Source organism: Symphalangus syndactylus, chromosome 8, assembly GCF_028878055.3.
Source record: "Symphalangus syndactylus isolate Jambi chromosome 8, NHGRI_mSymSyn1-v2.1_pri, whole genome shotgun sequence".
In the NCBI taxonomy this organism is placed as follows: Eukaryota; Metazoa; Chordata; class Mammalia; order Primates; family Hylobatidae; genus Symphalangus; species Symphalangus syndactylus.
This window is the reverse complement of record NC_072430.2, coordinates 52,143,828-52,167,697: the sequence shown is the minus strand read 5'-3', so window position 1 is coordinate 52,167,697 and position 23,870 is coordinate 52,143,828. Positions and strand designations below refer to the sequence as shown.

The 23,870-nt window shown below is 44.9% G+C and overlaps 2 protein-coding genes across 4 annotated transcripts in view; one reads left to right on the top strand and one right to left on the bottom strand.

Moving 5' to 3' along the window:
- MAX (MYC associated factor X) overlaps nucleotides 1-23,870 on the bottom strand; it is a 96,481-nt gene that overhangs the window by 9,153 nt on the left and 63,458 nt on the right. The window lies entirely within an intron of this gene.
- Nucleotides 1-23,870, top strand: part of FNTB (farnesyltransferase, CAAX box, subunit beta) — a 74,023-nt gene that overhangs the window by 27,259 nt on the left and 22,894 nt on the right. For both annotated transcript variants that reach the window (XM_055289078.2, XM_063644508.1), the window contains exons 4-7: nucleotides 2,140-2,231; nucleotides 11,403-11,549; nucleotides 11,648-11,731; nucleotides 16,549-16,635. In XM_055289078.2, coding sequence (XP_055145053.1) covers nucleotides 2,140-2,231; nucleotides 11,403-11,549; nucleotides 11,648-11,731; nucleotides 16,549-16,635 — 410 coding nt within the window. The remainder of the gene's footprint in view (nucleotides 1-2,139; nucleotides 2,232-11,402; nucleotides 11,550-11,647; nucleotides 11,732-16,548; nucleotides 16,636-23,870) is intronic.

The following is a 23,870-nucleotide window of genomic DNA, read 5'->3' as shown; positions in this document are numbered from 1 at the left end:
TCCCAAGGCTCTGGGGTTACAGGTGTGAGCTACTACGCCCAGCTGCATTCTCTTATTTAAATCTTGTAACTACGTGAGGTAGATCAATCTTTTGCTTTTTGCAGATAATGAAATGGGCATAGTAAAATTAAGTCATTTGCTCAAAGGCACATAGCTAGTAAGATGAGGAACTGGGATTCAAACTTAGGCTGCATCCCTGGCAGTGTCTTCAGTAGCTCACCAACCTGCCTTCCAGGTGGCGGGTTAGCCACAGCTTGGGATATCAGCACAGTTTTAAAGAGGGCAGCTTGGGCCAACGGAAAGAACACTGGATTGAGTCTAAAAACCTAGGTTCTTGTCTCAGCTCTGACATTTACTATTTTTATAATCTGAAAAAGGTTAATCTTTGGACCTCATTTATGTAGTTTAATTTATAAAACTGGGGCAGTACTCCTACCTACCCTGCCTAGCCTTGAATGCTCAATAATCATTGTGGTTTAATTAGGATGAAGAGCCGTCTGCATGTCGCCTTTGGAAGCCTTTCCTAGCTCCCCAGGCAGAATTAGTCAGTCTCTTCCATGTGCTCCCTCAAAACTCTGTTTTTGTCCATTACAGCATTTCTCCAGGTATATGTACACGGGTTGGTTCCAGAAAGACATGAGGTAACTTATATGTCTGTCCAGTGCTCTCTTCCCCTACAGGTAACCACATGCATTCTATATCCCAAGCATCTCAAGAACAGAAACCAGGTCAGGCATGGTGGCTCATGCCTGTAATCCCAGCACTTTGGGAGGCTCAGGCAGGTGAATTGCTTCAGCCCAGGAGTTCAAGACCAGCCTGGGCAACATAGTGGGACCCTGTCTCTATAAAAACTTAAAAAATTAGCCAGGCATGGTGGTATTTGCCCCTAGTCCCAGCTACTTAGGAGGCTGAGGTGGGAGGATTGCTTGAGCCCGGGAGGTTGAGGCTGCAGTGAGCTGAGATCATACCACTGCACTCTAGCCTGGGTGACAGAGCGAGACCCTGTCTCAAAAAAATAAACAGTAGAAACCAAATTTTATCATCATCACCCCGGTGTCTAATACAGTGCTTGGCACAAGTAGATACTATCAAATATTTGTTGAATCAGTGATTGAGTTAAGCCAGGAAATCTCTTCAGAGAGTGTATATCTCCTTGGTTCTACACCAAGAAAATAGCAGCCCCTAACCTCCTGGCCTGTAGGAAGTCCTCTGCTCAGCCTTCCTTAGATGCCTGCCAGGGAGGGATCCACTGGGTTCAGGGTCACCTTTTTTTTTTTTTTTTTTTTTTTTTTTTTTTTTTTTTTTGAGACGGAGTCTCGCTCTGTCGCCCAGGCTGGAGTGCAGTGGCGCAATCTCGGCTCACTGCAAGCTCCGCCTCCCGGGTTCACGCCATTCTCCTGCGTCAGCCTCTCCGAGTAGCTGGGACTACAGGCGCCCGCCACCGCGCCCGGCTAATTTTTTGTATTTTTAGTAGAGACGGGGTTTCACCTTGGTCTCGATCTCCTGACCTCGTGATCCGCCCGCCTCGGCCTCCCAAAGTGCTGGGATTACAAGCGTGAGCCACCGCGCCCGGCCGGTCACCTTTTTTTTTAATCCTGTTGTCTTTTTTTCTTTTCTTTCTTTCTTTTTTTTTTTTTTTTTTTGAGACAGAGTCTCGCTCTGTCACCCAGGCTGGAGTGCAGTGGTGCCATATCGGCTCACTGCAACCTCTGCCTCCTGGGTTCAAGTGATTCTCCTGCCTCAGCCTCCCAAGTAGCTGGGATTACAGGTGCACATCACCATGCCCAGCTAATTTTTGTATTTTTAATAGAGACAGGGTTTCGTCATGTTGGCCAAGCTGGTCTTGAACTCCTGACCTTAAATGATCCACCCATCTTGGCCTCCCAAAGTGCTGGGATTGCAGGCATGAACCACCACGCCCGGCCTTGTTACCTTTTTTTTTTTTTTTTAACAGATGGTCATTTCAGCTCCTGGCTAAGACCACAAAGCAAAGTGTCCTTTATTCACTGATTGTTGTTTGAGCAAGGGGGCCCTCCTCCCCCTTGCCAGGCTGCTGGGAGTGAAACAGATACGGCCTTGGCAGCAGTGTCTTGGAGTGATTGTGAATAAGGGATGTTTTCTCTCCTGTCTCTCTCTCAGTGTCTGGATGCCAGCCGCCCATGGCTCTGCTATTGGATCCTGCACAGCTTGGAACTGCTAGATGAACCCATCCCCCAGATAGTGGCTACAGAGTGAGTCTGTCTTTGGGAAATCTGGGGTGTTCTCTGAAATTGTATTTTGAGTTTGGGGTTTTGTTTTGTTTCTGTTTTATTTGTTTGGACTGGAAAAAAAACAGTGCCACAAAGAAATCCTTGCCCTTCTCATGACCTCCGGCAACTTCCTGAAACTCCTCCACTTTAGAAACCCAATGTAAGCTGGTGGGTAGAACAAGACTTTGAACTTCCAAGAGAAGGATTCTGGTTTCTTCTGTGGCCTTTTCTTTTGGCTCTTGACTCTGGTCTTTGAGAAAAGTCTTAATCATCAACTCTGAGAGACAAGATTTTGCCAGAAAGTACAGTATGCATTTGAACAGCTTCTGTGGGGAAGCATGTGCCAGTCCAGTGAACAAAAATGCCTTTGCCTTTCCTATGTACCTCTATAGAAGTATCTCCCTGCTCCTGGTGCTTGGAGGGACCGTGTAGCTCTTGATGGGACTGGATGTATTACTGGCGTGGCATACAAATGCCATGACTCTCAGTTTTCCTAAACCCGATCGATGATTAGATATCCAAGCAACTGAGCTTCTTCCCAAGATCCTTGTACAGATGGCATTCTTGATCTGGCATCTCATTCCCAGACACTTATCACCATTTATATATTAAAGAAGAAAAGACTGATCATGACTTCAGTCCTAGGGATACCTGGAATAAGAAAGGGCAGCCAGGAATTGGATCCAAGAGATCCACTGAGAGGCAGCATGGGCTCTAGGCAGCATCTCGAATTTCTCAGCTTCCTCTGGTGTTCTTGAGGGCGAAGCATCTGGGATGAGAGACTTCTGAGCCAGGTTTGTTTCTCCACAGCACAAGGAGGCAGCTGTGCTGGGACACACAGAGGCTAGCCAGGGCCCCTGTCTGGTCACAGAGCCCCTGCCTCGGTCACATTGTCAGGTCAGAGGAACAGAACTGCACATTGTCTCATTCATTCTGTCTTAACAATAACCTCTCATTCTTGCCTTCCTGGGCAGGGTGTCTTGTGATGAATGTGGATGGGGAAGATAATAAAGAATTAGGCCATTAACCCTTGTGGTACGTAGGATGCTTTCTGAGGGAGAGGCAAGTGCATTGTTTTAATCATCGGGATGCCACTGCAAGCCTGGCTGCTTCCAGCACTGGAAGGAGAGTTGGACACAGTTTCTGCAGTAACAGGAATTTAATTGTCAAAGAAAGGCCCATGTGGTTTGTTTTTTTTTTTTTTTTTTTTTGAGACAGAGTTTCACTCTGTCACCCAGGCTGGGATGCAGTGGCACAATCTCAGCACACTGCAGCCTCCACTTCCCGGGTTCAAGTGATTCTCCTGCCTCAGCCTCCTGAGTAGCTGGGATTACAGGCACCCACCACTGTGCCCGGCTAATTTTTGTATTTTTAGTAGAGGTAGGCTTTCACCATATTGACCAGGCTGGTCTTGAACTCCTGACCTCAGGTGATCTACCCACCTCGGCCTCCCAAAGTGCTGGGATAACAGGCGTGAGCCACCACATCCAGCCTTGTGTGTTTTTGAAATACCAGCTTGGGAGCCTGGCGATTGTTTGGGAAGTTTTCCCTTCACTCCTACACAATCACGATATTTGGAAAGTTTTCCCTTCATTCTTGCACAATGGGAAAGTTGGGTGAGAGAAGAAAGAAAAAATGGGGATTTCTGTGAGCCTGTATCTGAACGCTGGACGGAGGAGGCCACAGACTCATAAGAAACTGGAAGAGAGAATCACAGGGGGTGACTGAGGTGGAAGAACTCGAGCCAAAATCGACTGAGTTTTTTTTCTAGGCTGTGTACTTGGTGTTTTATAGTGAAGGCTTTTCTGAGGAAGTGTCAGCGCCGCTTTTGGGGCAATGTCACATAGGAAGAGAGGAGCCCTTAAAGGGCCTTTCATTGGAAGCAATCTAAATTAAATATCAACAGTAGAGAATGTTTAAAAACATTTTTTTTAAATGTAAAGCTGGGTGTGCTGGCTCATGCCTGTAATCCCAAGCACTTTGGGAGGTTAAGGTGGGTGGATCACTTGAGGTCAGGAGTTTGAGACCAGCCTGGCCAACATGGTGAAACCCTATCTCTACTAAAATACAAAAATTAGCTGGGCATGGTGGTGCATGCGTGTCATCCCAGCTACTTGGGAGGCTGAGGCAGGAGAATCACTTGAACCCAGGAGGGGGAGGTTGCAGTGAGTCGAGATTGCGCCTTTGCACTCTAGTCCGGGTGACAGAGCGACACTCCATCTCAAAAAAATAAATAAATAAAATACATAAATTTAAAAAATAAAACTTAAGTCAGTTATGGTGCAGTACATTCTGTGAAATACTATATAACCGTTAAAAAATTTATAAATGTGGCCACGCGTGATCACACCTGTAATCCCAGCACTTTGGGAGGCCAAGGTCAGAGGACCACTGGGGCCCAGGAATTCAAGACCAGTTTGGGCAACATAGTGAGACTCCATCTCAAAAATAAAAATAAAAATCGCTGGGTGTGATGGTGCACGCTTCTAGTTCTAGCTGCTCGGGAGGCCGAGACAGGAAGGTCACTTGAGTTCAGGATTTTGAGGCTACAGTGAGCCATGATGGCACCACTGCATTCCAGCCTAGGCAACAGAGCAAGACCCTGTCTCAATAAATATATGAATGTGTATATTTGTATGTTAAAACATATGTATTTATATAGAGAGATGTGAAATGAAAATAATTTAAAAGATTTAATTTACATATATTAAAAATATAGATGATTATATGCATAGATAAAACCAGAAAGATACATGTAGTAGTTATTTCTGGATGATGGGGTTTAAAGTGATTTTATAAACTTTCTGGGCTGGGCACGGTGTCTCACACTTGTAATCCCAGGGCTTTGGGAGGCCAAGGCCGGCAGATCACCTGAGGTCAAGACCAGCCTGGCCAACATGGGGAAATCTTGTCTCTACTAAAAATACAAAAATTAGCCTGGCTTGGTGGTGTATGCCTGTAATCCCAGCTACTCGGGAGACTAAGGCAGGAGAATTGCTTGAATCTGGGAGGTGGATGTTGCGATGAGCCAAGATCATGCCACAGCCTGGAGGACAGAGTGAGACTGAAAAAAAAAAAAAAAGGCCAGGCGCAGTGGCTCACGCCTGTAATCCCAGCACTTTGAGAGGCTGAAGTGGGTGGATCACCTGAGATCGGGAGTTTGAGACCAGCCTGGCCAATATGGAGAAACCCCGTCTCTACTAAAAATACAAAATTAGCCAGGCGTGGTGGCGCAAGCCTGTAATCCTACTCAGGAGGCTGTTTGTTTGTTTTTTGAGACAAGAGTCTCCTTCTGTTACTGCGCTCCAGCCTCCTACTCAGGAGGCTGAGGCAGGAGACTCACTTGAACCCGGGAGGCGGAGGTTGCGGTGAGCCAAGATTGCACCACTGCACTCCAGCCTGGGCAACAAGAGTGAAACTCCATCTCAAAAAAAAAAAGAAAAAGAAAAAAAAAAACTTTCTGGCTGGATGTAGTGGCTCATGGCTGTAATCCCAGGACTTTGACAGGCTGAGACAGGCGGATCACTTGAGGTCAGGAGTTCGAGACCAGTCTGGCCAACAGGGTGAAACCCTGTCTCTACTAAAAATACAAAAAATAGCTGGGTGTGGTGGCTGGCACCTGTGATCCCAGCTACTCGGGAGACTGAAGCAGGAGAATCACTTGAATCCGGGAGGCAGAGGTTGCAGTGAGCCGAAATCACACCACTGCACTCCAGCCTGGGTAACAGAAGTAGACTCTGTGAGCAGCAGAGGCCACCCGGAATCAACAAGAGATGCTGCCCGTCTTCACCTGTCCATTGTCATACTCTACCTAGGGAAGGAGATTTCCTTTTCACTATATCAAGCTGAAGCTGTTTTACAGTTAGTATGAGAACAAGCTTGATGTGATGCCAACTCATGCATCTTGCATTTACATCTCCTCCTAAGCCGTTCTGCCCATGGATGACTGTTCCTATTTCCAAAGCTGTAAATCTTTTTTTCTTTTTTTTTTTTTTTTTAAACCTGCCCAATTGTGCAGAACATAGCTATAATCTTTATAACTTATCCTAGGCCTTAAGTCTGTCTATGATAGCCTATTCTAGTGCTGAAGTTTTTTATGTAACCTAAGTACTTCTTGCTACAAATTAGTCTCAGTTTTTACCTACTAGAATATTTATGTAATTATCCTTTGTATATTTGAGGTATTTTGCTGGATAGCTTTCTCATTGTGATTATCTGTAATATTAAGCTTTTTATTTTATTTTAAAAATAGAGATAAGGTCTTGCTGTATTGCCTAAGCTGGTCTCGAACTCTTGGCCTTGAGTGATCCTCCTGCCTTGGCCTCCCAAAGTCTAGGGATTACAGGCACGAGCCACCACACCCAGCCAAATACTTAAAAAAAAAAATGTAGTCATTTTTACAACTCTAATGTGAATTCCCTTTGAGGTGGAAAATGGAGGCTAGAGCCAGATACAGTTCTGACTAATACTGTGTTTATGATGCTTTTAACAAGCATTTTTATTGTTGTTCTTCACAACTCGTGGACCCTTATTACTGGTCTTTTCCTGCTATGTTCCTAGTCATTTCCCATCTTGTATTCATGTGCCTTACCCATCCCCCACCCCTGCCATCTCTAAGCATAATTCTTGCTATTTGTACCTATTTCATTTGTTTTATTCTTATTGGTTTCTGATTTGTTTTGCTGCTCATTTTGTATTATATGCTTATTTACTGTACATGCCTTTGAATCCTTCATCCAAACTGATGACAGTGTTTAGAATCAACATTGATTAATTGATTGAGACAGGGTCTCACTCTATTGTCTGGGCTGGAGTGCAGTGGCACAATCACAGCTCCCTGCAACCTGGACCTCCCCAAGCTCAAGTGATCCTCCCACCTCAGCCTCCTGAGTAGCTAGGGCTAGAGGTGGGTGCCAACATGCCTGGTTAATTTTTATAATTTTTGTAGAGATGGGGTTTTGCCATATTGTCCAGGCTGGCCTTGAACTCCTGAGCTCAAGTGATCCCCTCACCTCAGCCAAAGTGCTGGGATTACAGGCATGAGCCACCATGCCTGGCCAGAATCAATCACTTTAGATCAGTCCTCAGCCATCACCTAAGAGTCCCAGTAAACTCCTTATAAGGCTGAGAGGCAATCGCTGATATCCCTGCTTTGAACTTGACCCTCTGTCAAGATTTACATACTCTTTAATGATGGAATGATAGAGTGGTGGTGTCCAATAGAACTTTCTGTGATAATGAAAATGTTCTATATTCTGTAAATGTCTATAGATGTCTATAAACGTCTATACATGTTCTATATTGGCCACTAGCCACAGTTAGCTGTTGAGTACTTGAAATGTGGCTTGTGTGACGGAAGAGCTGAATTTTCTATTTTAATTAATTGAAAATTTAAATTGCCTTATGTGGCTAGTGGCTGCCTATTGGACAGCACAGATGTATCTCATTGCTACTCAAAATGTGGTCCCCAGACCAGGAGCATTGCTATCACCTGGGAACTTATTAGAAATGAGGACTCTCAGCTGGGCGTGGTGGCTCACGCCTGTAATCCTAGTACTTTGGGAGGCCGAGGCGGGCGGATTGTCCGAGCTCGGGAGTTTGAGACCAGCCTGGGCAACACGGTGAAACCCTGATTCTACTAAAAAACACAAAAATTAGCCGGGCGTGGTGGCGGGCGCCTGTAGTTCCAGCTACTCAGGAGGCTGAGGCAGGAGAATCACTTGAACCCAGGAGGCGGAGCTTGCAGTGAGCCGAGATTGCGCCACTGCACTCCAGCCTGGGCGGCAGAGCGACACTCCATCTCCTCAAAAAAAAAAAAAAAGAGGACTCTCAGACCCATCTAGTTCTACTGAATTAGAGCTGCAGTTTAGCAAGATCCACAGGTAATTTCTATGCAACTCAAGTTTGAGAAGCACTGATACCTGGTGAACATTGGAATCACATGGGGAGTTTTAAAAAAATACTGCCACCTGGGTCCCTCCCATGGTGATTCCAGTTTAATTGGAATTAGGTGTGGCTTGGGTGTTGGGATTTTTAAAACACCCCCCAAGTAATTTTAGTTGTGCAGCAAGGACTAGTGATGGCTCAAGCTTTGCATGTATCTGAATCACCTGAGAATTTGGTAAAAACACAGAGGCCCAGGATCTTTTCCACCTCAGGAAGACTGGGTCTCTGTGTTCTTTTGTTAGCTTTCTACAGATTCTGATGCACACATTTTGGGTTTGAAGATCCGTGGTGTAGAAGATAGTTTCCCACTTTGCTGGTAATTGGCACGTAAGCTAGAATGAAATGCCTTGCTGACGTTAAAGAAAATTGATGTATTACAGCTTTCAGTCATATTCTAAACGAATGATTTTGTGAATACTTGTTTTTCACAAAACGTGCCGCTTGGTGTTTGTACAATGTTTTTTGCTTGTAATTTTTTATTTGTTGGTGAACTTCTTATCTCTATGATAAGTTTTTCTCCCCCTACCTTTGTGGGAAAAAAATTATTTTTTTGTAGAGCTTGGGGTCTCACTGTGTTGCCCAGGCTGGTCTTGAACTACTGGCTTCAAGCAATATTCCTGCCTTGGCCTCCCAAAGTGCTGGAATTACAGGCGCGAGCCACTATGCCTGGCTCCTTTTTTTTTTTTTTTTTAATATATAGAAGTATCATTAACATTTTGGTCTTCAGAATTGCTAAGAAGTCTGTTAATGACAGCTGGTAGTTCATGGTCAACTTGCCAGTTCCTTAAGGTGCAAGTTGGAAAGCCTTGGGATCAGAATGTTCTGTAATACGAAAGTGTCTGAGATCAAGAGAAGCCCAACCTCCAGTTCTCTAGCACAGCCCCAGACAGTCAGATGCAGCACGTCAGCTGAGGGAGGTTGGCATGGAGGGATGGTATCAAGGTGTCTGGTACATTCAGATCCTAATTCGAGGCTTTAGGGTCAGTAGTGTTGCGTTTGGCACGATTCTATCTTAGGAGCTGGGAAAGGGAGTGAATAACCAGGTGACTCTTTTTCTTTCTTTTAAAAAATGTACTGGTAAGTTTTGTATCAGCTTAAACTTTTTGTTTTTGTGGTACAGAAACCTTTTGGTATGCTAGTGCAGCCAGCCTTTGTTAGGACATGCGCTTATTAACTATTTGGTTCTGGGAAATGTCATACGAATTGATGACGATTTGGAAAGAAGGAACAAATTCAAGTTCTCTACAGAAATTAATTGCTGTTAAAAATGCGTCACATGCTGGGCACGGTGGCTCACACCTGTGACCTCAGCACTTTGGGAGTCCGAGGTGGAAGGATTGCTTGAGCCCAGGAGTTCAAGACTAGCCTGGGCAACATGGTGAAACCACATCTTTATAAAAAAATACAAAAACTAGCCAGGCGTGGTGGCTCATGCCTGTAATTCCAGCTACTTGGGAGACTGAGGTGGGAGGATAGCTTGAGTCTGGGGAGGTTGAGGCTGCAGTGAGCCGTGATAATGCTGCTGTCCTACAGCCTGGCTGACAGAGTAAGACCCTCTCTCAAAATCAAAAACAAAAACAAAAACCATAGTGCCACATAATTGTCTTCAACTTCAGTTTCAATCCTTGTGTTTTCTACAGTAAAATTTTAGGTGCAAAAAGAAGTGTGTGTTGTTTTAACCTGTGACGTTTCAGAACTCACAGAGCAAGGCAACAGCATTTGCTTTTGCTTTCCCTGCCCGGATAATGAGAACTCTGAAATCGAAAGTAATTATATGTGATGTTGGCAAACAGTTATAAACTTGTGTCTTCTTGGAGAGTAGGCTATGTAGTCTTTCTGGCAGTAGTAGCAAGGAAATAATGAGGTGAGAGCGCCCAGGAAAGAAGGCCCCATGAACACTGCAAAGACAATTTGCTTGTTCTAAATGGAGGTTTCTCCTGGCAGGAAGGCTGTGACCCTGCTGAGCTGTGGAGAAACAGCTTGATAACCAGGGCTTTCCTGGGGCACCCTTTCTGGTGCACTTCAGAAGACCCTGGACTGTTGATAGGGCTCTCTTGATTTCACCTAAAGCAAGACTATAACCTCTGGGCAGCCTGATGCCAAGCTTGGAGGCAAACCCTCAGAAAACAGCTCCCCTCAGTGAGAGAATGGGAGCCTGTTTGAATTAGTATGGAGAATTCTCCAAGAACCTGCAGACTGGGAGGCATTCTCACGGTGAGTCAGTGCAGCTCCTCTTATGTTTACCACAATTAAGGTGAGCATGAGAGCAGCCTGCCTGTCTTCTATTTTCCCAGCCATGGAAGTAGGCTCCATTACAAATGTGTTTTTCGGCCGAATGCAGTGGCTCACACCTGTAATCCCAGCACTTTCAGAGGCTGCAGCGGGTGGATCACTTGAGGTCAGGTAATTCAAGACCAGCCTAGCCAACATGGTGAAACCTCGTCTCTACTGAACATACAAAAAATTGGCTGGGTGTGATGGTGCATGCCTGTAATCCCAGCTACTTGGAAGGGTGAGGCAAAAGAATCCCTTGAACCTGGCAGGTGGATGCTGCAATGAGCTGAGGTCACGCCGCTGCACTGCAGCCTGGGTGACCGAGGGCAACCCCGCCTCAAAAACAAAAAACAAAAACAAAAAAACTTGCTTCTTACTGGTAGAGTAGAAATCAGTGGCCCACAGAGGCTTAGGTGGCAATGGGAGTGAGAAGACCTCTCTTTACATGTTCATGATAGGCCTAGGTGATGGATCCTGACTAGGATGGTTAGTGTGGAAAGAAGCAGTTGAGCACCATGTTTTGGCAAAATTCAAAGGCTGGGAGGTTCCCAAAGGCAAGGAGGAGGAGGCTGGCACCACAGGTCCAGGGCAGCGAGTTGAGTGGAAAGTCTGGGAAAGGTTTGTGTGGGAAGCACGGGAGACTCTTACCCCATAGCCACGAAAGTCGGTTTCTTCCCAGCCTTGTGTTCCCTGCTTCATGACCAGGGAAGCACTGAAGTATGAAACTCAGAGGAGGGCAGACAGAAATGATGATAGCTGGGGAGAGAATTAAGCCCTTTGGGGAGAGGTTATATTCAACAGGTGGGAGGAGAGGTTCCCCCCAACTTTTGAGGGCGTGGGGGATCATTGGAAAGGCATGGAATCTAGTGGGAATTTGGTGTTTTGACATGAATGCTCTCTGACTTTGTTTTTGCCCTTTGGCCGTGTACCTAGTGTGTGTCAGTTCCTGGAGCTGTGTCAGAGCCCAGAAGGTGGCTTTGGAGGAGGCCCCGGTCAGTATCCACACCTTGCACCCACATATGCAGCAGTCAATGCATTGTGCATCATTGGCACCGAGGAGGCCTATGACATCATTAACAGGTACAGTGAAAACCAGCAGTGACAGAAACCCAGAGGAGTTCCCCGCCTGCTGACACGCACTGACTGTTGCCTCTCCTGCCTTTTTCCCTGTTTCTCAGAGAAAAGCTTCTTCAGTATTTGTACTCCCTGAAGCAACCTGACGGCTCCTTTCTCATGCATGTCGGAGGTGAGGTGGATGTGAGGTGAGTGGGGTTTTGCACAGGCTGCCACATCAGTTGACTCTAGAGCTCATCTGCCATTAGAGACGCCAAGCCTAAGGAACATCATGGGGAAGCTGCTGCTTTGTCCCAGAATGACACATGGGATGACATGTCAGTGACATGTCAGAATCATTCAGATGTGATGCAGATGTCCTCAGGTGTCATGATGACTTGACTTATTTTATGTAAATGTGAAAATATAAGACAGAAACAAATGCTTTTGTTTTAGAAATTAAAAATACATTTGTTTGGTATGAAATGATATACCACAATATAAATAGCTGTATGGTGTAATGTATTCCTTCACCTCGCTCAGATAGGAAGGGAGGGGAAAGCCCAGCAGGGCCTCAGTAAATACCTTCTGAGTGAATTTGATGAAATCATGAGAATGTTAACCCCTGAGGTCCTCCTGAGGCACATGAGAGTTTTTCTGGGGGGTGCAGAGAGCCTTGTGGGCCAGGAGAGTGCAGTGCAATAAAATCACATTAACTGATTGGTGCCAGTTAGCTCGAAATTATTATTTTCCTCCATAAGTGTCTGATGTACCAAGCAAGTTGCTTCCTCACCTGGCAGATTACTTACGAGGCATACAGGGAATTCATTGAATAAGCCATTTCTCTAAGACAGTGGCTTATTGAGATTTTGTGCCATTTGCTTATTATTTAGTTGAGAAATACATTTTGTGAGGTGTCTATAGCAAAGCTGTCTTACTGCCTATGTGTAAATGGGTTTGCTTCTACACAAGTTGATTAATATTCTGGCTTAAGCATCTGGTTTAACCATTGGTTTGAAAGTATAGGGGAGGAAAAAACCACGAACATTGTGGAGCATAAAATACATTACAGATAATAGCAGGTAATCAGGCTGCAAAGGCCTTTAGTTCAAGATGTTCTTCTATCTCTAACTTGTCTAATCCAACCAAAAAAATTAGATTAGGATCTGTGTATACCAGTGAAGCCAGTAGAACTACTGAGGTAAATCAGTATGTGTTGATTCTTCTTAAGGAAAATGTTAAAAGAGTTTTTTTCCCTCGTGTTCACTACATTTTCATTCCTGTTCCATTGCTATTCCCCCAAAATATGCACAGTCTCGAAACATAGCTTTTAAAAACCTACTAAGATTATTAGGCAAAAGCAAACAAATCATAGCAAGATCCTTTTGGTATTTTATCATATACCTTTTGCAGCTATGATTATTTGCTATCTTATTCATTCTAGCACTTTTTTTTTTCCTATGCTCTTTATTTATATGTTCTAGATAAATGCTAGGAAACTTCTCCAGTAAGGCAGATTGGTTCCCCTGCTGAGCGCTGTAGCCATATTCTTCCCTGACCTTTGCTCTTTGGGTGATGCTCTGCCATTCATGCCTGTGCTTTCTATTTACATAAAGGATTAAAGATACGAATGATGGAGAAAAGCTAGCAGATTGCATCCATTTTCCTTGCTTTGCCTGGTTTCTAGTACCCCGATTCCATCATTTTTCACTTGGCATTTCTTTCATTGTCCTTTGCCTGGAAGCATCAGCCAGTCCTCAGGAGTGCTTGTTTGGGTGGATTTGACTTGGAGAAAAGCAGCAGTGACAGGGGAGAGTATGACATCTGGAGACTAGCTCGCTGCCCTTCTGGGATAGACAGCAGTCTCTGGATGATCTTTCTGCTCTGTTACACTGCTGATAGTTTCAGAGATGAGCCTACTCAAGGGTCTATAGTTCCAGTGTATTGTAAAAAATCAAATCACAGTGAACTCATAGCAAGCACCATTTTTTCTCAGTTCTTAAGAAAGGAAGAAGTCATTATTCCTGACCTCCTAATCTAGGTTGTATAATCTAGATCATTCTGTGAGGATAAGGTGGAGGCAGGGATCTAGCATTTGCAGAAGTTTGGTGAGAGAGCATGTGTTGCCCAGGAAAGGACAAGAGTTCAGTGTTGAAGTGTAGATGGCCTGGTGGGCAGGGGAGCAGTGGAGCTGGAGGGACAGGCTGGGAACAGGCTACAGAAATCTCCCATGGAGTCTGGAGTTTAGTGATATGATCTGATTTTATTTTCTTAGAAGTTATCCAATTGCAGTGATGGATTGTAGTGTTCCAATAAAAGCCCTCTGGTTTCAGGGCTGGAGGGAGAGAGAGCAGGAAGACTGATCCAGGTTGAAGAAGGCTTGGATTTGGGTGATGGCAGCACGGATGGAAAGTTAGTGGACAAATTCAAATTTGAGAGCTGCGATGACTGGGTGGAGGGAAAGGGGGAGAAATACATGAAAAGGTTGTATTACGTTTCCTCCCCATCTCAGTGTGAGACCTGGGACTCGTGTCTTCTGTCATCACCTCTTAGTCCTCACACTTGTGAGAGGCAAACTGTATTATAGGTCGCCTCCTACCTCACAACTCACAATAGGATTCAAGAGCAAATGCATTTGAGCCTCTTTAAGAGGCCCACGATTGCAAGGAAATTAGAGCAGATCTTCAAAATTAGCTGATGGTAGATGATCACATTTGGCATTGGCACTTGTGACTCTTGTGTGCTCCCAATGCCTGCTGGTGGAACTAAACTTCCACTGTGTCTTTGGCTGCTAAAAATGCTGGTAGGATCATAATGCATGCAGCTTCTGCAGAGACTTCTTTGGAATACCTCAGTAAGTCTGACTTCATGTTATGTCTATACTGAGTAAGATGGAAACCAGGGCCGAGCGCAGTGGCTCATGTCTGTAATCTCAACACTTTGAGAGGCTGAGATGACAGAATCACTTGAGGCCAGGAGTTTAAGACCAACCTGGGTAACACAGCAAGACCCTGTCTCTACAAAAAATTTTTAAAAAATTAGCAAGGTGTGGTGGCATGCATCTGTAGCCTCAGCTGCTTAGAGGAGACTGAGGCAAGATCAGTTTGAACCCAGGAGTTTGCAGTGAGCCATGATAGCGCCACTGCACTGCAGCGTGGGCAACAAAGCGAGATCCTATCTAAAAAAAAAAAAAAGAAGATGGAAACTAGGCCCTTCTTTTAGGTTTCTTAGGAGCCCTTAGGAAAATAATTTTTGTTTGTTTTGTTTTGAGACGGAGTTTCTTTCTGTTGCCCAGGCAGGAGTGCAGTGGTGGGATCTTGGCTCACTGCAGCCTCCGTCTCTGGGGTTCAAACGATTCTCCTGCCTCAGTCTCCCAAGTAGCTGGGATTACAGGCGTGTGCCACCATGCCCAGCTAATTTTTGTATTTTTAGTAGAGACGAGGTCTCACCATGTTGGTCAGGCTGGTCTTGAACTCCTGACCTCAAATAATCCACCTGCCTTAGCCTCCCAAAGTGCTGGGATTACAGGCGTGAGCTACCACGCCTGGCCAGGAGAAGGATTTTTGAGCAGAATTCAAACCAATGATTTTTGTCTTCCCTGTGCTGGGTATTTGAAAAAACCATAGAGGGGAAGGAAAGGCAGTCTCTGTGTGTATTCCATGACAGAGGGAGAAGCTGAAATAAAATGTGCCCCGAGAAGAATTAGGGCTGGGAGGATGGAACAGCAAGAATGATCCTAAATCAAGTATAATAATTTTTTTTTTTTTTTTTTTTGAGGTGGAGTGTCGCTCTGTCGCTAGGCTGGAATGCGGTGGCACGATCTTGGCTCACTGCAACCCCTGCCTCCCAGGTTCAAGTGGTTCCCCTGCCTTAGCCTCCCGAGTATTTGGGACTACAGGCACACGCCACCATGCCCAGCTAATTTTTGTATTTTTAGTGGAGACGGGGTTTCGCAAGATTGGTCAGGTTGGTCTTGAACTCCTGGCCCGTGATCCGCCTGCCTCAGCCTCCCAAAGTGCTGGGATTACAGACGTGAGCCACTGTGCCCAGCCTAATAATGTTTTTTTTAAAAATAGCCCAGGTGCGGTGGCTTATGCCTGTAATCCCAGCACTTTGGTAGGCCAAGGCAGGTGGATTGCTTGAGGTCAGGAGTTCGAAACCAGCCTAGCCAACATGGTGAAACCCCATCTCCACTAAAAATACAAAAATAAGCCAGGCATGGTGGCATGCGCCTGTAATCCCAGCTACTTGGGAGGCTGATATAGGAGAATTGCTTGAACCCAGGAGGCGGAGGTTGCAGTGAGCTGAGATCATACCACTGCACTCCAGCCTGGGCGACAGAGTGAGACCCTGTCTCAATAAAAACCAAAACAAAAGCAAAACAAAAAATATAGATGTGCACCTTTTTCATTTAACATGTGTGTCTGTGTGTGTGTACTGGTGAGAGGTTTGAAATCAAGGCTTTTTTCTCCCTCTAGAGGTTTAAGGACTGTATTGGAGTGGACTCACCTGTTCCTATCGTTGTTTGATCTATTACGATTTGGTAGCCTGTTTTGCAGTTTATCTGTTGCAGAAAAAGTATAGTTAATCTTTAATGTATCAAGGCTGTAAACAGAAATCCTAGATCTGAAACAGTACTAACATCCAAATGAATGAGGATATCAGAAGTACCTGAATGATACCATAGATTTATGGCAACCATTATAGGTCTTTGAAAGAAGAGCTGAATCCACTTTTGACATGAATTGATACGGCTGTTATTTCCTCTGATGTAGATTGGACCATGTGGAGGTAGGGAGAATAGAATGTCATGTTCTTTCACTGAAGCCATGCCGTGAGCAACTCTATCCAAATAGAATGTCACACCTCTCAGTTGGAGACCCAGGAGGACTGACCGTGTGCCAAGAGTGAGGACAGGAGGTGATTACAGCTTACTAGGCAAGGCGAGCAGTCCGCCCTCGGAGTTCACTGAGCCTCATTAGCTCTTCTGTAGAGCTTAATGTGTTTCCCTTTTCTGTCTTTCCAGAAGCGCATACTGTGCCGCCTCTGTAGCCTCGCTGACCAACATCATTACTCCAGACCTCTTTGAGGGCACTGCTGAATGGATAGCAAGGTGAGAGAAGCCAGGGTTTCTCCTGGCCTCTTGGAGAGCAGGCAGTCACGATGTTACTTCAGAAAAATAAAGAAAATGCAAAGGGACTTGGAAGGGAATACAAAAATCACAGGAGATCCATTAGGGTTATCTAATGATTTTTTTAAATCCTTAAAATGTCTTCTTTTTTCCAAACTTTCTTTAATGTTATATTATATTTTAGATTGGCAAAGATAAAAAAACTTTGGTAAACAATATTAGTGAGAGCCTGAATTGATTTAACCAGTTTTTAGAGCAATTTGACAGTATGTCAAAGATGCTCTTGTGTAGGACCCAGTAATTCCACTCCCACAGAAACCCTTGCACATACGAATGGGAGAGAGGAGCACAGGACTTGTTTATAAGAGCCAAAAGCTGGATGCAGATTCAGTGCTCATAAGCATGAGATGGGTAAGAGTGGTATAGTTGCATCAGAATATAATGTAGCAGTCAAAATGAATGAACTAGAGTTACATGGATCAATATGGAAAAATCTCTATGTTGAGTTGAAAGAATGAAAAAAATACAAAAAACCATACAGATTAGCACATTTACTTAAAATTTGAAACATGCAAGAGAATTCTGTATTGTTTCTGAGAAGAGTCATGTGGTAATAATATAAAAACATGTATACGAAAGATAAACACCAAATTTAGCATGGTGATTCCTGCTGAGGGGAGAGCAAAGGAAATGAGATAAGTCTGCATAGGAGACTTCAGCTGTAATAGTTAACAACAACAAAGACCTGAAGTGTATATGGCTAATTCTAAGCTAGGTATTAGATACATGTATGTTGTATATTTTGTTTGCTATACTTTCCTGGATGCTTCAAATATTTCATAATTTAAAAAAAGTAGGCCAGGTGCGGTGGCTCACGCCTGTAATTCCAGCACTTTGGGAGGCCAAGGCAGGCAGATCATGAGGTCAGGAAATCGAGACCATCCTGGCCAACATAGTGAAACCCCGTCTCTACTAAAAATACAAAAAATTAGCTGGGCGTGGTGGTGGGTGCCTGTAGTCCCAGCTACTCGGGAGGCTGAGGCAGGAGAACGGTGTGAACCTGGGAGGCAGAGCTTGCAGTGAGCCGAGATGGCACCACTGCACTCCAGCCTGGGTGACAGGGCGAGACTCCGTCTCAAAAAAAAAAAAAAAAGCAAAAGGTATAGTAGACACATACATACTATGATGGAATGATAGCCAAGCTGAGATACTGTTTTAGTTAAAAAAATTTTATTTTTATCAAAGTAGTATGTATTACCATATAAATATAATTTACAGTGATACCATATGGTATGCTGAGATCATATTTACTTTTTTGTATGAGTTTTATTTTCCTGGAGTTAATGGATATATCATGAATGTACTTATGAATTCCTTCCCAAATTGTCTGTCAGAGCTATAAAAAATTACTCTAAACATAGTCAAACCCTTCAGGTAACCTGTCTCTGTGCACATGTGCATTTTGAGTCGCCCCTTCTGGAGCCCTCTGCCCTCCTGCTTCAGTCTGGACAGATTGCTCTCAGCTTGCTACACAGCAGGCATCCCAAAGCTTCCTTTCAGCATGAAATTCACTTCATTTCTCTCCTTTGTTGAAGTCCCTGTCCTCCTTTTTCTTGGTTTTCTAATTTTCATGAAGTATTGTACTCCAACAGATCCCAAAAAAGGGTACCTGGGCGATACATTTTTAATATCTTGCATGTATCTGTGTTCTAATCTCACACTTAATTATTTGGTTAGAGATTTCTAACTTGGAAATGGTATAAACTGTAGTCTTTCTGAATTTTGTAAGCATTGCTTCGTTATCTTCTAGCTTCCAATGTCATTGTTAATAAGGCTGATAATAGTAACCAGAGTTCATTGAGGACTGTCATGCTCAATGGTAAGGCAGCTATAGTTGAGAGCTGGAGAGTAGGCACTGCCTGTGTTTGGTTCTCTTTTATATTTTGTGTTTCTCAGCTGAGATTTTCCATCTTTTTATTCTTTATGAGTGCATTTTTCTTCATTTTGCTGTGGTAAGTATGTAATTATAATGTCTGCTTTAAATTGCTTGTCTGGGAATTTCCACATCTGTGTGTCCTGGAGTTGGCATGTCAGCTCCACGAGTCTTGCTGTGCTGAGTGATGTTGTGTTGTGTCCTGGACATTGTGATATGATGGTGGAGGTGTCACACAACAGAACGGTATGGATTCTGTTGGTTTGCCCCAAAAGGTGTTGATGTTTTCAGTTTAGGAGGCAGTCAACTTGGTCAGACTCAAGCTGCAAACTGTCACTCCTGCAGCAGCTCAGAGCTCAGTTCTTGCTTAGAAGTTGCTTTGTTTCCCCAGCACGTATGTGGAAACTTGAACTGAGTTTAAATGCAGAATTTGGGATTTCTCTTCTTTGACTTTCCTATTTCTGGATTCGTCCTCAGTTTCTGGCAGCCTGCATCTTCCTGCCAGAAGGATGGTTGGCTTCCCATTAGAGTGTTGGCTGCCCGCCCCTGACCCTGACCCCTGGCCTGCTGCTGCCACCCTGGGCTACGGCTGCCATCCTGAGGGCAAACCAGAGAGAAGAAGTTGTGGGGGAAGGGAGGGACTAACTGCGTGCTGTTCTCTGTTCCAAGTTTCAAACTCCACCAAAATCTGCCTGCCTTTTTTCAGTCAGCTGAGCCCTCAGGAAGCTGTTTTTTTTGTATTTTGTTACAGTGTACAGCTGTCATTTGCAGGGGGGTTGATTGGTTAGGCACAGACTAGACACGGAACTCAGACAGCCTGTGTTTGAATCCCAGTTTTGCCCTTTCTTTTCTCTTCTCTTCCTTCTTTCTTCCTCTCTCTATCTCTCTTTCAATTCTCTCTTTCTTTTTTTGAGACAGAGTCTTGCTCTGTTGCACAAGCTGGAGTGTAGTGGCATGATCACAGCTCGCCGCAGCCGCCACCTCCTGGGCTCAAGCAATCCTCCCATCTCAACCTCCTAAGTAGCTGGGACAACAGGCGCGTGCCACCATAACCAGCTAATGTTTAAAAAAAAATGTGTAGAGATGGGATCTGTCTGTGTTGTCCAGGTGGGGCTTGAACTTCTGGGCTCAGGCTATCCACCCACCTTGACCTCCCAAAGTTCAAGGATTACAGGTATGAGCCACTGCGCCCAGCTTTTTTTTTTTCTTTGAAGACAGGGTGTTGCTCTGTTGCCCTGGCTGGATTGCAGTGATATGATCACGGCTCACTGTAGCCTTGACCTCCTGGGCGCAAGCAGTCTTCCCACCTCAGCCTCCTGAGTAGCAGAGACAACAGGTGTGCACCACAACACCTAGCTAATTTTTAAAATGTCTTGTAAAGACAGAGTCTCACTATGTTGCCCAGGCTGATCTTGAACTCCTGGTTTCAAGCAATCTTCCTGCCTCAGCCCCACGAAGTGTTGGAATTACAGGTGTGAGCCACCATGGCTAGCCTGCCATTTCTAATTAGCTTTGTGCTTGGACAAGTTATTCCATTGCTCCGTGTCATAGTTTCCTTATATGTCAAGTGGTGGGATACTGAATTTAATTAATTTAATTTAATTTATTTTTTGAAAGAGGGTCTCACTTTGTCACCCAGGCTGGAGTGCAGTGGCGTGATCTTGGCTCACTGCAGCCTTGACCTCCTGGGTTCAAGTGATCCTCCTCCTTCGGCTTTCCAAGTAGCCAGGACTGCAGGTGTATGCCACCACACCTGGCTAATTTTTGTGTTTTTAGTAGAGATGGGGTTTTTCCATGTTGCCCAGGCTGGTCTTAAACCCCAGAGCTTAAGCAATCCGCCTGCCTCAGCCTCCCAAAGTGCTAGGATTATAGGCGTGAGCCACCACACCCAGCCTTTAAATTTTATATTAAGCAGAAATACAAAGAAATCAAATGGATTCCACTGTGCTGTACTACCTGGCAGTGCCATTGTGATTCTTAATTCTCTGTTTTTTTCTTCTGTCTCTCTTTCTCTGTCCCCATCCTGTCCTTCTTTAGAGGCTTAGAATCTATTCTTTTTGTGTGTGATGGAGTCTTGCTCCGTCACCCAGGCTGGAGTGCAGTGGCGTAATCTCAGCTCACTGCAACCTCAGGTGCCTGCCACCATGCCCAACTAATTTTTGTATTTTTAGTAGAGGTGGGGTCTCGCCATATTGGCCAGGCTGGTCTCAAACTCCTGACTTCAAGTGATCTGCCCTCCTCAGCCTCCCAAAGTACTGGGGTTACAGACATGAGCCACCTCGCCTGGCCTGGAATCTTTATTCTTGTTTGGAAACTTGATGATGAATCTTGATGTGGATTATTTTTTATTCATTGTGCTGGGCACTCGATTTGGAAGTGCATATGTTTTAGTACCAAGAGTCTTTATTACAGTATTTCTTTGATAATTTCTTCACTTGTGTTTTCTGTGTTTGCCCTTTTTTTTTTTTTCCTTTGAGACGGAGTCTTGCTGTTGTCGTCCGGGCTGGAGTGCAATGGCGTGATCTCGGCTCACTGCAACCTCTGCCTCTCAGGTTCCGGCAATTCTCCTGCCTCAGCCTCCCGAGTAGCTGGGATTACAGAAGCCCACCACCACGCCCAGCTAATTTTTGTATTTTTAGTAGAGACGGGGTTTTACCATGTTGGCCAGGCTGGTCTCGAACTCCTGACCTCAAGTGATCCGCCTGCCTCGGCCTCCCAAAGTGCTGAGATTACAGGAGTGAGCCACCACGCCGGGCCTTTTTTTTTTTTTTTTTGAGACGGGGTCTTATGTGTCTCCCAGGTTGGAGTGCAGTGACACAATCATGGCTCACTGCTGCCTCGACTTTCCAGGCTCAAGTGATCATCCTCAGCCTCCTGAGTAGCTGTGACTACAGGCATCCACCACCAGCTAATTTTTTAAATTTTTGTAGAGACAAAGCCTCACCACGTTGCCCAAGTTGGTCTCAAACTCCTGGGCCGAAGTAATCCTCCTGCCGCAGCTTCCCCAAGTGCTGGGATTACAGGTGTGAGCCACCGTGCCCAGCCTCTTTATTGATTGATTGATTGATTGATTGAGACGGTGCCTTGCTCTGTTGCCCAGGCTGGAGTGCAGTGGTGCAGTCTGGCTCACTGCAACCTCTTTCTCCCAGGTTCAAGTGATTGTCCTGCCTCAGCCACCCAAGTAGCTGGATTTATAGGCGTGTGCCACCACACCCAGCTAATTTTTACGGGGTTTCGCCATGTTGATCAGGTTAGTCTCAAACTCCTGATCTCAAATGATCCTCTTGCCTTGGTCTCCCAAAGTGCTGGGATTACAGACATGAGCCACCAAACCTGGCCAGCCTTTTAAAAATATGACATCCCATTAGTACATTTGATTGTCTGACTTTTAAAAATACTTTGAGGCTGGGCGTGGTGGCTCACGCCTGTAATCCCAACACTTTGGGAGGCCAAGGCAGGCGGATCACGAGGTCAGGAGTTCGAGACCACCATGGCCAACATGGTGAAACCCATCCTCTACAAAATATACAAAAAATTAGCCGGGTGTGATGGTGGGTACCTGTAATCCCAGCTACTTGGGAGGCTGAGGCAGGAGAATTGCTTGAACCCAAGAGGCAGAGGTTGCAGTGAGCCAAGATCGCACCATTGCACTCCAGCCTAGGTGACAGTGTGAGACTCCATCTCAAAATAAATAAATAAATAAATAAATAAATAAATAAATAAATAAATAAAAATAAAAATACTGCCGGGCACAGTGGCTCATACCTGTAATCCCAGCACTTTGGGAGGCCAAGGCAGGCAGATCACGAGGTCAGGAGTTCGAAACCAGCCTGACCAAGGCCGGGCGCGGTGGCTCACGCTTGTAATCCCAGCACTTTGGGAGGCCGAGGCGGGCGGATCACGAGGTCAGGAGATCGAGACCACGGTGAAACCCCGTCTCTACTAAAAATACAAAAAATTAGCCGGGCGTGGTGGCGGGCGCCTGTAGTCCCAGCTACTCGGAGAGGCTGAGGCAGGAGAATGGCATGAACCCGGGAGGCAGAGTTTGCAGTGAGCCGAGATTGTGCCACTGCACTCCAGCCTGGGTGACAGAGCAAGACTCCGTCTCAAAAAAAAAAAAAAAAAAAAAAGAAAGAAACCAGCCTGACCAACATGGTTAAACCCTGTCTCTACTAAAAATACAAAAATTAGCTGGGCGTGGTGGCATGCACCTGTAATCCCAGGTACTCAGGAGGCTGAGGCAGGAGAATCACTTGAACCCAGGAGGCGAAGGTTGCAGTGAGCCAAGATTGTGCCACTGCACTCCAGCCTCGGCAACCGAGCGAGACTCTGTCTCAAAAATAAATAAATGAAAATAAAAATATTTTGTTGCATGGTTCGTTTCCATCTCTTAATCCTTCTTATACTTTGAGAGATTTGCTTAGTATTTATCTTCTAATCCTCTTGTTTTTATTTTTGTAATCCTATTTTTAGTTTTCCTCCCTGACTACTTTTACTTCCTGACTACTTTTTTATATACTCTCTTGTTTTTTTCTGGGGATATTTTGTCCTCTCAATAGTCTTACTTCATATAATATTTTATCTAAAGATACAACTTTAAAAAGTTTTCTTTTGCTCCCTGTCTTATTTCCTCCAATTTATTTTTCTTTGTTTTGGTCTCCTTCTCTTTCATAGTAGAGACTATGGTCAAATGTCTGGTACTCTACAGCTGTCTGTTCATATTTAAGGGTCCAGCACTGAAAAGCTGCTGGGGAGCTCTGCGAGGGTGGGCAGGATCAAGCCATTCACTGGGGAATTCTCAAAGCAGTATCTGTAGGGTTTTTCTTTTGGGCTTATCAGTTCCTTCAGAGAGGAATCTTCTAAATTCCTGCGTGGGGTATGAAACTGGCAGCCTTGTGTGAAATAGACGGAAGAATGAGGCTGGGGTTATTGTGTTGAGATTGCTGACTCTCACGTAATCCCATTTGGTACAGTGCTCCCTCCTCCTCTTAGCGTGTTGGATATTCTGGAACTCAGATCCTTCTGATTAAACCTCTGAAACTTCCCATCTTCTGCTGGATATGAGTAGGGGACTTAAAGGTCTGATTCTTATATAAGTTTGCAATCAACAAACTTGGTTCAAACGCATTCCACTTCGTGGAGGTTCCCTGTATCTCTAATCCTGGAGCCTTTTATTGGAGCAGATCACCTTGCTTTTTGTTGCCCCTCTCCCATCCTTTCCGTTTGGGTAGGGAAGATTTCTCTATTCTACTAAGTCAGTTATTTCTTGTCCTTCTTGTGTTAG